The sequence below is a fragment of the Eumetopias jubatus genome, unplaced genomic scaffold (genome assembly GCF_037043125.1).
Source record: "Eumetopias jubatus isolate StellerSeaLion01/CBP00866 unplaced genomic scaffold, mEumJub1_p1.0 scaffold_6, whole genome shotgun sequence".
Taxonomy (NCBI): Eukaryota; Metazoa; Chordata; class Mammalia; order Carnivora; family Otariidae; genus Eumetopias; species Eumetopias jubatus.
The window spans coordinates 98,252,407-98,267,679 of NW_028274812.1; the positions used below are offsets into that span (position 1 = coordinate 98,252,407).

General features: G+C 44.3%; 1 protein-coding gene across 1 annotated transcript in view; it reads left to right on the forward strand.

Annotated features, from left to right (window-relative positions):
* GCM1 (GCM transcription factor 1) overlaps positions 1–14,253 on the forward strand; it is a 41,160-nt gene extending 26,907 nt beyond the window's left edge. Inside the window, exons 3-6 of the mRNA XM_028097879.2 lie at positions 9,015–9,267; positions 10,389–10,501; positions 11,551–11,679; positions 13,170–14,253. Coding sequence (XP_027953680.2) covers positions 9,015–9,267; positions 10,389–10,501; positions 11,551–11,679; positions 13,170–13,898 — 1,224 coding nt within the window. The 3' untranslated portion in view covers positions 13,899–14,253. The remainder of the gene's footprint in view (positions 1–9,014; positions 9,268–10,388; positions 10,502–11,550; positions 11,680–13,169) is intronic.
* The last annotated feature ends 1,020 nt before the right edge of the window (positions 14,254–15,273 follow it).

The window sequence follows — 15,273 nt, forward strand, 5'->3', positions numbered from 1 at the left end:
TCTTTCTTTTTTTTTTCCAAAGATTTTATTTATTTATTTGATAGAGAGAGACAGATAGTGACAGAGATCGCGAGAAAGAGCACAAGCAGGGGGAGAGGCAAAGGGAGAGGGAGAAGCAGGCTCCCCATGGAGCAGGGAACCAGACATGGGGCTCAATCCCAGGACCCTGGGATCACGATCCAAGCTGAAGGCAGACGCTTAACGACTGAGCCACCCAGGCGCCCTGAAGATACTCTTTTGTTTCTCTTAAATTCCTGCCTACGTTACCTCTCAGTAGATCTTGGAAGAGCTGGAAAACACAAAGCATACCCTGCTTTCCACTCAGTGAAGGTGGTTAAATAAACCAGAGCTGAATCATATAAATATCTATTGTAGGGATTTGTCCTTATAGTTGCTCTTTTTTTTTTTTTTTTTTTTTTAGATTTTATTCATTTGAGAGAGAGAGAGAGCACAAGCAGTAGGGAGGGGCAGAGGGAGAGGGAGAAACAGGCTCCCTGCTAAGCAGGGAGACCCATGCAGAGCTCTATCCCAGGATACACGGGATCATGACCTGAGCCACCCAGGTGCCCCTTTATGGTTGCTGTTAATTGGTTTATGATTGCTGTAGCTGTTTTAGGGGAAACTTTAAGGTACTTTTTTTTTTTTTTTAAGATTTATTTATTTGAGAGAGCGAGAATGAGAGAGAGAGAGTACATGAGAGGGGAGAGGGTCAGAGGGAGAAGCAGGCTCCCCGCCAAGCAAGGAGCCTGACACGGGACTCGATCCCGGGACTCCAGGATCACGACCCGAGCCGAAGGCAGTCGCTTAACCAACTGAGCCACGCAGGCGCCCTTTAAGGTACATTTTAGTTATACCTGGCTCAGGGGCCTATATTGCTGCCTATTCCTAATTTCATGATTGTAGCTCACAAGTAGCTGTTGGGTAACCTAAACATCAAGAGTAGAAATAAACAAGTACAAGGAAGATTCGCAGTTTCACATCCTAGAGCAGGGGTTTTAATGGGGTTTGAGAACCTTCTGAAATGGTAACACCGTGTACTAACATGCATTTTTTTCTGGGACAGAGGATCCATATCATTCATCAGATCTGTAGACAAAAGAAAGGAAGCACCACTTCTCTGGAGGAAAACTCAGGGCTCATGAAAGTTGATTTTCCAACATGAATTTCCAAAAACAAAAGCATTCACAGCTACCCAAGACATTAAATTCAGAAATTTACAACAAAAATACACAGTGCAATTTTGAAAATGTATCATTTATAGTTAATCAAAAAGTTTAATTGCTCATGGAAATAACTCAAGTGCCCTTGTAAATAGGCCAAGGAAATGATTAGAAGTGCAGTGTCCCTTGGGGTACCTGGGTGGCTCAGTCATTTAGGCCCCTGATTCTTGGTTTTGGCTGGGGTCGTGATCTCAGGGTTGTGAGATCGAGCCCCACGTTGAGCCCCGCGTCGGACTGCGCTGGGTGTGGAGCCTGCTTAAGATTCTCTGTCTGCGCGCCCCCCCCCCGCCCCCGCTCATGTGTACTCTTCTCTCACTGTCTCTCTCAAAAAAAAAAAAAAAAAAAGGTGCCGTATCCCTTTAATATTTTCTGAGCAGAGACATCACCATCCTGATCTGGGTTTATGCTGGCTCTGGAATCGTATCAAGAACCAGTTGAGATACAAAATAAAAGGGTCTTGAAAAGATTTCCAAGCTAATTAGGTTGTGTATCTTGGGAGTATATCTGGTTGTGAGTATTACGAGGCTGAGAGGTTGCACTGTGTAAGCCAGGGTATGGGGACAAAACCCTGGCTTGGAATTCCAGTTCTGCCTCTTTTTAATCTGTAAAGCCTTAGGGAGTTGTTTACCTTTACTGAGACTCCATTTCCTCTTCTGGAAATGAGGTGGTTGCACTCACCAGCCTAGGCATTCTGTGACCTGAGATTAGGAAGGCAGCCTGCCTTCTGGAACTGTCCGCCGTGCTAACACAATACCTGGCATATATTAACAGCAGTTGATCAATGTGGAATTCATTAGTGGATGGCTCCACTGCTTAGAATCTGTGTGGCTTTAAACAAAAGGATTTTAAGTCTCCGTTACCTCCTCGGTAAAAGGAAAATAGTAATTCCTTATGCAAGCTGCTTAGGACAATGTTTCCCAAAGTATGTTCTGCAGAGTACAAGTGACATGGTATTTTTGTCGATATTATAGAGAAAGAAAAACAGAAACACTAGGTTCAACAAAGTTAAACAGAGTTCTCTGCTGCAGACGTGGAGACTTCCATCCGTGTATATGTTGGCGGTGCTCCCAAGAGGAGGCTTGTCAGGCACTGTGGCTCTGACTTGTTTTTGACCCTGGAGCTCTCTCTTTGGAGCCCCTCAGGCGGTTAATGTTCCTTAGACTACCTGTTTGGGCACCAAAAAAAATCTGGTTTGAAGGATCAAATGCAATTGCTTGTTATTGTTGTAAATTTCATACAAGAAATTTAGAGTTTGTTTTTCATAATTCTGTGTTCTTGCCAGGATGACTACTTCCACAATGTGTAGGCAAATTCTGGCAACTTGTAGACCCATTTCTTTCCTGCTAATCCACTCACATGCTTCAAGTTTCAAGATGGGCCCCGAATGCTGATTGCATGTCCCATTCCCCAAAATTCCATAGCCCCTTATACATCTCAGACATGTCACGATTTATGGGTTAATTTTTGGCAACAGTGAATGCTGATCTCCTCATTAAGACATCAAGCGTTTCATGGGGCGCCTGGGTGGCTCAGTCGGTTAAGCGTCTGACTCTTGATTTCAGCTCAGGTCATGATCTCAGGGTTGGGAGGTCGAGTCCCGCACTGAGCACAGAACATGCTTGGGATTCCCTCTCCCTCTCCCTCTGCCCCTCCCCTGCTTGCATGCTCTCTCTCTCTCAAATAAATAAATTAAATTTAAAAAAAAAAAAAAAAAGGACACCAAACATTTCTGAGTGACTAGAATGTGCCAGACACTACAGCAAGCTCTGGGGATACAGGGACCATTAAGCTATGATAACTTCAATGGAAGGGCTCATGATCTTTTGGGCAAATGGAGCAAGGTCCATGCCTGCACGGAGAACTATGTCATGCAGAAAAATGCTGGAGGTCCTTGTAAGAGGAAGTATGTAATTCAGCGTGCCTTGGACATGGGAAGCAAGGCAGAGCTTCTGGCAAAGGGCTTTCTCGGAGCAGTGCCTTGTAAAATGTAAAAGGATTAGGGCAGGGAAAGGGAGCAAACAAGACCGTCAAAGCAGAGCAGGGCACCAGAGTCCAAAGGCTATTCAGCCTCTACATTTGCGGGAGCTTGTGCACAGGCATTCAGCAGGGACAGCAGGGAGGTGGGGGAGGCTACTGGCTGGAAAGGTGGTTTGGAAGCAGGGTATCCCAAGAGGATTCAGTTATTTTCCAGGAAGCTGGCAGCCATTACGCTTTTGGGGCCGGACAGCATCATGATTGGATCTGGGGCTCAGAGTCCACTTGGCCCTGACTAAGCCATCCCTCCCCTCTATTTGTTTCATGTGGGCTTCCTCCTCCTTTCAGCTGCATGTTATATCTCTATAAATCTTCCTTTCACTTGTTTCTGGTCCCTCCTCTAACGTGTGGTTATTTTGACACCCTTTCCCCCCCGTAATCCAGCCCCCAGGGAGCCAGCCCCAATCCACAGGCACTCAACTTGCTCAAAACCACCATTGATAAAAATCTCTATTCCAGGCCAACGTACACCAGTTTGCTTTCCCTTTTTATTCACCTTAAATTACATTTTCATCTTAAAGATGCAAATATAATTGCTTTAGGGTTTGCCTGGCCCAAGCAGCAAATGTCTGGTGTTGGTTTAGTCTTCCCTACATTAAAAATGTTTATTACAAGTTCCTGGAAAGGGTCACAGTCTTCATTAATACTGTAACTCTTGACAGCCTTGAATACCTAAGAAAGTGCTTTTTTTCTTTTTCTTGTTGGAAAACTGGGGAGAGAATCACTCCTTTATCTTCCTAAGTAGTAGTAGTACCCACTTCAGCAGGGCACTAAGAGCACCTGCTCTGTTCCTCACACCAGACAGTTTCTCTGAGTACAAGTACGTAGTGTTCCAAAAGCACCACAGCAGACAAACCCTGAGTCATTTTGTTCCTAAGCATGAGTAGTTTTCAGATTAGACTTGTGGCCAGGGACGCCTGGCTGGCTCAGTCAGTAGAACATGCAACTCTGGATCTCAGGGTTATAAATTCAAGCCCCATGTTGGGCATAGAGCTTACTTAAAAAAAAAAAAAAAAATCCATGGCCAAAGCCACACCAAGACATTAACTCCCCAAAGTCCAAGGTTTAAGTACATTCTTCTATAGAGAAAAGATAAAAAAAAAAATACATAGGCTAAACATAAATACAGGTCAACCTAAAACCTGCTGAGTCAACCACAAAGAAGCCATGTCTCCAATTAGTTAATTCCTGGACCATGATTTTAGCCAGCAAGGTTGACTTGGCCTCAAACTTATAAGTGAAGGTGAATCTTTGAGCTCTTTCAGTGAGTTCATGTGGGTAAATGTAAATCACAATGAGCCAGAAGGAGTAATTAGATGTGTCTTGGTGCTAAAGAGCTAACAGGTAAACCAGATTCTGGATTTCTTGCAATTATTATCTGCCTGCATGATCAGGTCACATTGTTGTTGGTCTGACAGGTACACCTATGATTTTGTCCTCCTTGCCGGCGTTCCCCTTGATCTCAAGGTCATTTGAACTTCCTGGGACAGCTCCACCTATATTGGGCTCCCTTGGTCGTTGAATCTCCACTACTGGAGCCAGAATTATTCTGCCACCCCGTGCTCCTGGTGAGATGGGGTGGGGACATTACTGCATCTGTGGTAGGAGAAACTCTTCTGGGTGCCTGCCGGAAGGTCCCTTGCTTAGCCGGGTAGAGTGGAAAAGGGAAGAAAGAAGAGTAGAGAGGCAAGCGATGGAGAGTTTGGAAAACTGGAGTACCCTGGCCCACCTTAGTGTTGTCTGAGCAAATAAGGACATTTTTGTTTTGAATTTTGACCCTTTAACAAAGGTAGGAAATTGCAGTATTAGCCTAAGGAGTCACTCTTGAGTTAACTCAAAAGCATTTTGTTGAGTTGAATTTCTTCCTTTGATAACACTTGGGGTTTGTTTCTAGTTGGCCCAGAAGAGATAAGTTCCTGAAAATGTGTATAGATACCAAAATGCTGGTTGAATTGTTTTTCCTGTGTTCCATAAGTAACATCTCATTTTTTCCCTCTATCTGATTTACTTAAAGGTGTATCTGTTTGCTCTCCCTGTTTTATTTGGAAACATTTATTTATAAAGAATTAAGCTATTCCTAGCATTAAAGAAAACCTACAGATAACTGCTTTATATGTGAGTGGATTATATTCTATGTGAAATCAATTCTAATATAATAACTTGGTAATGTAGGTGTTTTTCATACCTTATTTTAAATTTTTCATTTTCATTTACATTTTATTTTATGTAATAGTATATATTTAGTTTTTAAGGGACCCCATTAGAACTTTAAGTAGTTAAGTAAAGCAGAATAAGGGAGGTTGGGTGCTCTGGGATTTCATGGAGTTGCAAAGATTTTGAGTGAGTTAGAGGATTAGGTCTCTTAGTAAAAAAATTACAGAAATCATAGAAATGTTAATTAAAACCCCAGTGATGTTACCCATGAGATTATAAGATATAAATTCATTAGATTTACCTGTTGGAAACCTGAAGAATATTCCCTTTAAATTATAAACTTCTTAACCGAGAGGAAAAACAAAGTTACTCATGAAAAGTTAGAAATTAAAATAAACACAAGATCAGAAAAGAAGAAACTATTTTATGGAGATCTGCTAAAGAAGATTAAGAAATGATTATTCTTTCTTTTTAAATGTTACCTCTCTGATGCCTTGAATTTACAAGGCTTTCAGAAATCACTATCATTCATTCGACACCTGGGTTCCTTTGCATTATGGGAATCTGGGTTTTGTCTTAATTTCAATGTCAAACATTGCCAAAGATTCCACTAAGCATCCAAATCTCAAAAGATTGGGCATAGAGAAGAGCTTGATAAGAACACATTTACTCCTAGGAATTTTCTCAAGTTAATACGTTGTCAAAATTATTACTGCATTACTGATGGGACTGGAAATGTAGCCTGACAATGAAGAGGCTGCTGGGGAAAAAAAAAAAAGGCTTAAAAGATGGTCAAATGTAGGGAAACCTGGCTGGCTCAGTCAGAAGAGCATGCGACTCTTGATCTAGGGATCTCGGATTCAAGCCCCACACTGGTATAGAGGCTACTAAAACAAAACAAAACAAAAAACAAATAAAGAAGAAGAAGAAAAAAAGACAGTCAAATGTAGAAAATATTATAAACCCTGGAGCACCTGGCTGGTTTAGTAGATTGAGAATGTGACTCTTAATCTCAGGGTTGTGAGTCCAAGCCCCACATTGGGTGTGGAGCCTACTTAAAAAATAAATAAATAAAATATTTCTTAAAAAGAAAAGAAAATACTGTAAGCCCTAAAACAAACCTCAACAATGTTAAAATAATTGAAAATACAGTGTTCTCCAACTGTAGTGGAACCAAACTAGAAATTAATGGTGAAAGGCAATAGGAAAATCTGCAAATACACGGAAACTAAACAATATATTTGTAAATAATCCATAAGTCAAAGAGGAAGTTTCAACGGGAGATCAAAATAATACATAAAACTGAGAGAAAACTGGGGGGAAAAAAGACGGTGGAGATAATTTCTTCCTCTGACCATCTGAGACACTCACATACACCTTCCCCACCTCCTGGTTCATGGGATTGATGGCACTGACCAGCCTGCAGGGCCCCCTCACCTTGAAAATGAAAATCTCTACTTTTCTTCAAGTCTGTTGCCCTTGTCTCTGCTACCCAGGCGGCTGTGCTTTGTGTTTGAGTTCTTTAAATGCACCAGGCGGGTCTTACAATCCAAATTGTTAAAGGTCCACGTTTTAGCGTTTTAACCTGCATTTTTCTTTTTTCAGAAGATAAAATATTATGCTTGCCATGACCTTTCTGTGACCACAGAAAACAAGAGGGCATTGTTTAGAGCCTTAGGTCAGAAGGAAAAGAATAGAAAAGGTGGGGGGGGGGAGGGAAGCAGGAAGGGGGCTGCCTGAGACAAATCTTACCAGATAGTCAATATTTTCAGTGTTATGGGCCATCCAGTCTCAGCTACAATGACTCGGCTCTGCTGTAGTAGTGTAAAGTATGCATAGACAACACTTAAATGAATGAGCATGGCTGTGTTCTAATAAAACTTTATTTACCAAAAAAAAAAAAAGGCAGTGGGCTGGATTTGACCCATGGGCCCTACGTTGCAGACCCCAGCTCTTAACTGTTAAGTAGCACTATCTCTACCTCACTTATGGTTCCTCAGATCCACCTTAGTTCCCACGACATGCCATTCAAATGGCAACTATCATTATATCAGACTTAGAATTTACAGCACATCTGCTCTTCATGGTACTTTTTTGAAGAATATTTTATCATTATGTCCATTTTGGAAAAGAGCAAAATGAGGCTTCAGAGACAGTCACTTGCCCAGAGTCTCATGTTAAAAACTTCTTTGGCACATTTTAAACTTGAAATCTAACTCAATAAACACCAACTTCCCCATGCTGCCCTTCCATCCTGATGTTGATGTTTTCTCTTTTCCTTCTAGATTGTCTCCCTCCCCCCAGTATTCTGTGCCTGGCTTTCTTGTTGGGGAATCAAAAGGAAAGCACCCTGATCTCTCCTTCTGGACCTTCTAGAATCTTCTCTCTGACCTTCTAGAATCTCTTTGATGAAAAATGTTCTTCTATGATGCCTGGTCTCTAGAGGCTGTGGGGATGGACACAACCTAAGTTTGAGTATGGAGACTACTTAATGATTGTCATTCTTGAGAATGAAGCAGGAACTGTCAAATGCAGGATCTATACACCAAAGGGCCTAAGGAACGTGAGCCTCAACATCAGTGACAAACATTTATTGAGAGCTTATTCCATGCTAGGTGCTGTGCTAAGTATTTTTTATATATTATCGTATTCTCAGAACCACACTTGGTTCTCATTATCCCTATTCTACAGATGAAGAAACAGAAGCACAGAAAGCCCAACAACAAAGGATTGATTGTACTGATGATCTTTTTAAGGAGAGCTTAGATGTTCACGCACAGGGAATAGTGCGAGTGCTAGGCAAGAACATAGAACTTTCCAGCCAAAGTAAACTCTTCCTTCCCCCTGCCTTGATGGAGGCCCATGGATCTGGAAGTAGAGAAAAAGGAAGAAGATCTCCCCAGGGGAGAAAGTGGCTGTCAGAACCCTCCCAAACCTGGGGTCTCCAGTTTTCCCACTGCTCAGCTCCGGTGACCACATAAACCCTTCGCCTTCCCAATAGGGTAACTACGGTGTGGTATGAGACATTATCTCACTACCCTGCCACAGTGTTTTCCACTGTGATTGTGTAAGAGCACAATCATATTACTTCACCCTCAAAAATTCTTTGTGAGAAATGGTCAGTAAGTCTTCTCACCAAGGGCTAGAGAAACATCATTGGGGTAGAACTCGGGGGAAGGGGGGGCACTGAATGACAACTCCTCTTGGTCCGGGGAGCAAACGTCCCATAGACTCAGCAGTCCTCTTACTCAGTGCTCAGATCCCGCTGCTGGAATGAAACCCTGGTTGGTCTTTGCCAAAGGTCTCCATAGCTCTTGGGTGCCAAAGCAAGCTTCACATCTATGAACAGTTGTATTGTTTTTATTTTTTAAGATTGTATTTATTTATTTGAGAGAGCGAGAGAGCACAAGAGGGGGGAGCGGGAGAGGGAGAAGCAGGCTCCCCACTGAGCAGGGAGCCCAACGCGGGGCTCGAGCCCAGGACCCTGTGATCGTGACCTGAGCCTAAGGGCCGAAGGCAGACGCTTAACCCACTGAGCCGCCCAGGCACCCCCACAGGTGTGTTTTCTCGCTTAAATTATAACGATATTCTTTGTGTTTCTATCAGAATGTGAAAAAGACCGACTGGTTCCAGGAATGGCCAGATTCCTATGAGAAGCACATCTACAGCTCAGAGGACAGGAATGCGCAGCGGCACCTGAGCAGCTGGGCCATGCGCAACACCAACAACCACAACTCACGCATCCTCAAGAAGTCCTGTCTGGGCGTGGTGGTGTGCAGCCGAGACTGCTCCGCCGAGGAGGGGCGGAAGATCTACCTGCGACCTGCCATCTGTGACAAAGCCCGGCAGAAGCAGCAGAGTGAGTAGGGTCAGCCTCCTCACCCCCCAGTATCTGCCCTGTGGTTCCCCCATGCTTCAGGGCACCCACCAACAAAACTGCTCCCTTGGGTTAAGGCACCTGACTCAAGGCCTCTGTTCAAAAGCAGATGGGTCACTTAGGGGACTCATATTAGTTCCTCAGTGCACCCACAAAGTCTAGGAGAACGTTGGATTGTTTTGTTTTTTGGTTTTTGGTTTTTTTTTGAAGATTTTATTTATTTATTTGACAGAGAGCACAGGTAAGCAGAGCGGCGGGCAGAGGGAGAGGGAGAAGCAGGCTTCCCGCAGAGCAGGGAGCCTGATGCGGTGCTGGATCCCAGGACCCTGGGATCATGACCTGAGCCGAAGGCAGCCGCTTAATCGACTGAGCCACCCAGGCGCCCCTAGGATAATGTTGTTGATCACACTTGGCCACTTGACATCTTGGGGAATGCCCTCCCCCCCCCCCCCCCCCCCCCGGAGCTCAGTGAATGCTTTGGTCTGGAGTGGGCGCATTGGGACGAAGTTTGAGATTAGACTCCATTCTGTGCCATTTAGGTCCATACCATAATCACATTCATTTTGTTTCTCTTTATCACGTTCATCGGATTGTGAAACAGATACATCCAGCATTCCCCATGCCTTGCTCACTTCAGACCTCAAGTTACTTCTTGTTCTTTCCTTGTAAGCCGTCTTGAAACTTGCTCTCAGGAAAGACTCTGGGCTCGGTCATTTACACCTTAATGAGAATTTAGGGGCTACGTACATTCTCTCCTGTGACTTGGCTCCTTGACCCTTAATTCTAATTGTGAAGTGAAAGAATTCTGTCCACTTCTCTACAAAGAATTTCAAGTCTCAGTAAATACGGAGGGAGGGATTTTCTGCTCAGGAGAGCTCTCCTTTGACCTGTGAAATCACCCACTCTGTAGGAGACCACTTCGTCTACCCCCGTGTGAGACTGGTCTGGGTCGCGTTGATGGCCAGGCCTCCTCAGGTCAAAGGCAATGCCCGGTGGAAGGGAGCCCATAATGCTGTGCCCAGGTCCATTCTCTGCCATCCTGGAGTCAGATGCAAGCTGCCAGGACTCAGTTGGCATGGTCACCTGCCTGTGCTCTCTTACAGGGAAACGCTGTCCCAACTGTGATGGGCCTCTGAAGCTAATTCCTTGCCGAGGCCATGGGGGCTTCCCAGTCACCAACTTCTGGAGGCACGATGGACGCTTCATATTCTTCCAGGTTGGATTTGAGTTAGAGTTATGAGATGCCATTTCTCTTTAATTCAGGAAGTGTGTACAGAGCACAGGGGGACGTTTCGTACAGGAGATGGACAGGGGAACGTACCAACCCTGAGACGTGCTCTGGGCAAGCAAATATCTGCACCCACACCTCTGCAGAGGCGCCAAGCACTAAAGCCCCAGGAGGGGAGCCGGCCTACCTCGCCTCGGGCTCCCTGGGGGAGGCAGCTGTCAGTAATCTGATCACACTCAGGCTAGTGCAGTGCTGTGGCATTTGGTCGGCTTCGGCAGACCCAAGGCTGAATACCAGCTCTGACCTCTCACCAGCTCTGTAAACCTCAGCATGTGACTGGACTCCCCTGAGCCCCAGTTTTACGTGAGACGTGGATATGAAGAAGTACTTGAGGGGGCGGTGGTATAAACAGGATAAAGTGTGGCCTCTGATGGCAGACTGCCTGGGTCTAGATCAGTGGTGTGCTAGTCAACCAGCCCTCCAAAAAGAAAATGTCCCGATTGCTAGGGTGGGCCAGCATCTGTGATAACAACAGTTCCTGCCATGGCTCATTTCCAGCTACCAGCCAGCTCCCAGAATTCCCGAATATCCTATAGTTAGCTCTCAGCTTGGCCAGCTAGCTCCAGCGTCCTTTGAATCCTGGCTCCCCACTCACTCAACGGGTGCAGGGGAAGGATGTTGCCTGGCTGGTGGAGTCTCCCCATGCTTCATTTTCCTACTGTGGAAGCTGGGGCAGTAATAATGGTGGCATGACTGATGGCGGTGCCGAAGAGTCTGTGAGATCATGTGTTTGTTGCAGCCTCCTCCACATACCGTAGGAAGCACTTCGTGTCACTTCTTATGGTTGTATGACTTCACCAGGTGGGCGAGGGGCACCATGAACAAAGGCAGGCAGGAAAGCACATGACGGGCCGAAAAGGTTTATGCAGTCTTGTGCCAGTCATCAGTAGCAACACCCAGGGCAGGGCACAGGGTAAGACTTAGCACACTGTGAGGTACAATCTTGCTATTTATTTTACCTCCTTGTCTCCTGTAAGTCAAAGGGAGAGCACGATCATCCAAAACCAGAAACCAAACTGGAAGCCGAGGCAAGAAGAACAATGAAGAAAGTACACACGGCGTCTGCCTCTGTCCCCTTAAAGCTGAAGGAGAGCCCAGAGACAAAGGTAACCTGTCATCCTGTGTGTTCAAAACATATGGCGACTCACCACCCCTGTGGTGGGGGCAATAAACGTCCCTGGTCCCTTCCCCACTGACAAATGAAGTCAAAATCATCCCATCTGGCTCATCTACAAGGCAGCATCCCCCAGAGAAAAGAAATGGAATCTGGGGTTTTCCTCTTAATTTCTACCATCTTTGTAGCATGCTCTCAAATGCTCTTAAATTCCGTATAATTTTAGAAACATCTTCCCTACTACAATTACAAGGAGAGACTTGGATTAGTACTTAACCTCTATTTGGCACTTTATATTTTGGTTCAGAAATGAACCTAAAATGGTCTCCGCAAAATATTAGCCTTGTGTTTTAAAATGTTTTTTCCAAAATTTCCATTCTTCCCCTAAATAGATAAAGCACACTCTACCAAGATGAAAAAACCAGGAAGTTTCTGAAAACACTGGACACCTGCAGTGTTGGGGGTTGGAGAGGCCAAATTGTGATGTGAAATTTATGGCTTTATGGGCATCATACCATAGGTTTGTGGGTTTGTCTGCTTAATAGTGATGCTAATTCCGGTATTTTACTACTGCTCAGTGCTCCGCATTTCATGAGGACAGAGATGGAGCCAGTTCATCCCTAGAGGTTCTAAAAGTGTCTTATGTAGAAAAAAAATGTCATTTGGGTCTGTTAATAGGGACATGTGAGCCCCTGAAACCAAATGGCTGGTTCCTCATCCCTTCTCAAAGCCCTGGGACAAAATGAAGGGCATTTCCTCCCACTCACTCTACCTGGTCATAGTCTCTCTACCCCCACCCTCTTGTTACATAAACAAGCAGATCACTTAATTCTCAGCCAGCTTCTTTCCCTGTGAATAACTGGAAGGTAATACGCTTCCTTTATTTATAGAAATAAATTTGCTACTTCATGTCCTAGAGGTCCTATTTATGATTCAACAAAATCCCCATGAGCTGGAGAAAAACAACAACAACCCTAGTCTCTCAGACTGCAAACAATGCTAAAAAATAGAAAAGTCAAGAAAGAAAATGATGTGTGTATGTGTGTGTGTGTATGAGAGACTGAGTGAGCGAGCAAAGCAGAGATCCACTGAGAGTTATACTGGATATAATAGAAATCTTTGAAGCTGTAGTTTGATTTTTCTTAAATAGTTTCTTACAAGTTTCTTATAAAGGCAGTTACCATATCAGATTTGTGTTTGAAGATGAAACATTTTAAACACACTCACTCTGCTCAGAGTCAAAGGGGTAAGAGTAACTCAGCTCTTACTGGTTAGTAGGCTTTACAGTGGAAATGGGCGCAACCTTTGATTCTTTCAGGCTTTAAGTGCTTGTGCTGAAACCGTGCTGTGCATTTGTGCTTCAAGTATGTAAGGAATGAGGAAAATCAGAGCACTTATTTGTACAGAGTAACTCTGGGTGCCTGTGGTAGTTGTGTCAATTTGCTTAACTTATTAATGTGAGCTTTTCACTTTCCTTTCTAGTCTCTTCCAGGTGAAACCCAAAGTTGGGGAAGTTTACCTTTAACTTGGTCTTTCCAGGAAGGCGTTCAATTGCCCGGTAGTTACAGTGGACGTTTAATAGCTAACACTCCCCAGCAGAAGTCACTGAATGATTGCTTATTCTTCTCCAAGAGCTATTGCTTGGGGGGAACCACTGATCTGGCAGACACTTCCACCTTGGGCCACACTAAGCTCTATGAGAAATGCAAACTGTCCAGTAGTTGGATCTGTAATAGTGGGGACCTGCTTCATCCTGTTTCTGGAGTCTTCTCTGACTACGATGATCAGCAAACATGGAATAAACCTTTGGGGAGACATTCTCTTAATGACAACTGTTGTCCCAGTTACCCTTTCCCTCTGACCAGCTGGCCTTACGACTTCTCCCCTTCCCAGAACTCTGCAGAACCCTTTCCCCAGCAGATTCCAGTGGAGCCACCTGCGGCCGAAAGTAGCTGTCACCCCTTATGGCCAAACCCAGGGGGTGATCTTTATGAAGAGAAGATGCATGTGGATTTTAACAGCTGCTACCCTTCTACCACATGCCACTCACCTCAGGAAGACCCCTTTCTCCTTACCTACACCTCCCATCCCCACCATCCGTACTCACTGGCAGGCAAGAGCCGCAAGTGGGATTTTGATGAAGAAATGAGGGGCGTGGGTTTGGATCACTACAACAGTGAAATGCTTCTAAACCTCTGTCCTTTAAGATGATCCAAATCTAAAACGTTGTACACTATTAGCGGAAATGGAATTTAGTGCAGACGCTCTGGAAAATAGTATGGAGGTTCCTTAGAAAATTGGCAGTAGGACTACCTGCACTCCCGTGGTCACTGCGGCAGCATCCACAATAGCCAAAGAATGGAAACTACCTAAGTGTCCATCAACAGAGGAATGGATAAAGAAAATATGGTTGTGTGTGTGTGTGTGTGTGTGCACGCGTGCACACACACACACACACAGACAATGGACTATTACTCAGCCTCACAAAAGTGAGGATATCTTAACCTTTGCTACAACATGGATGCACCTTGAGGGCATTATGCTAAGTGAAATAAGTCAGACAGAAAAAGACAAATACTGTGTGATCTCACTTACACGTGGAATCTAAAAAAACCCAAACTCATAGAAACAGATCAGGTCGGGGTTGCCAGAGGTGGGAGGTGGGGAGGGGTGGGGGGGGGGGATTTGGTGAAGGCAGTCAAAAGATACAAACTTCCAGTTTTAAGATAAATTAAGTTCTGGAGATGTAATGTACAACATGACTCTGGTTAACAGTATTGTGTTGTATATTTGAAAGTTGCTGAGAGAGTAGATATTAAATGTTCTTATGACAAGGGAAAAAGTTTGTAACTCTGTGAAACAATGGACATTAGCTTATTGTGGTAAAAATTTGGCAGTATATACATATATCGGGTCATTACGTTGTACATCTTAAACTTATACAATGTTATATGTTAATTATATCAATAAAACTGGAAGAAAAAAAAAGATGACCCAGATTTTTTACAACCATTCAAAAAAAACTGTTTCAGGAAATGGCTGAAAGAATTTCTTTGGGAAAGAGTTTTCAAAACATAACCACAGGTAAATCGGAACCATGGCAACAAGCAGAAGGCAAGACTTCCTCACACAAGTAATGTGGGTCCTCCTCCATTCCAGTCCTCCCATCCCTAGTGAGGAATGGAAACTTGTCTGGTCTGTGGCAGGAAATGTCCTCTGCTTTTTCTCCCCCCACATTACTTGGGGCTCTCAGCACCTCCACTGCAGTGTCTGTTACATTGTCCTTGAATCCTATCAAACAGCAGAGATGTGAAGAGCCCACCTACTAGGATCTCAGCTCTGCCTTCTGGGAAGCTGAAGCTGAAGCAACAGGGGTAACGGATAAAAGAGCTTCAGAGGTGTAGAAAGATGAAGATTCTACCACTGAGGTATTTAATGTGTTGCCTAGTATTAAACCTGTGGGATTCGTTCGTGAACTATGTGTTTTCTGGTTGATGACAAGGACTGTGACCTGATTCCGTCTAAGACAAAGACCAAGACTAAATGGCTGCAGGAAGAAAAATCCCCATGGTGCCAAATGGCCTCC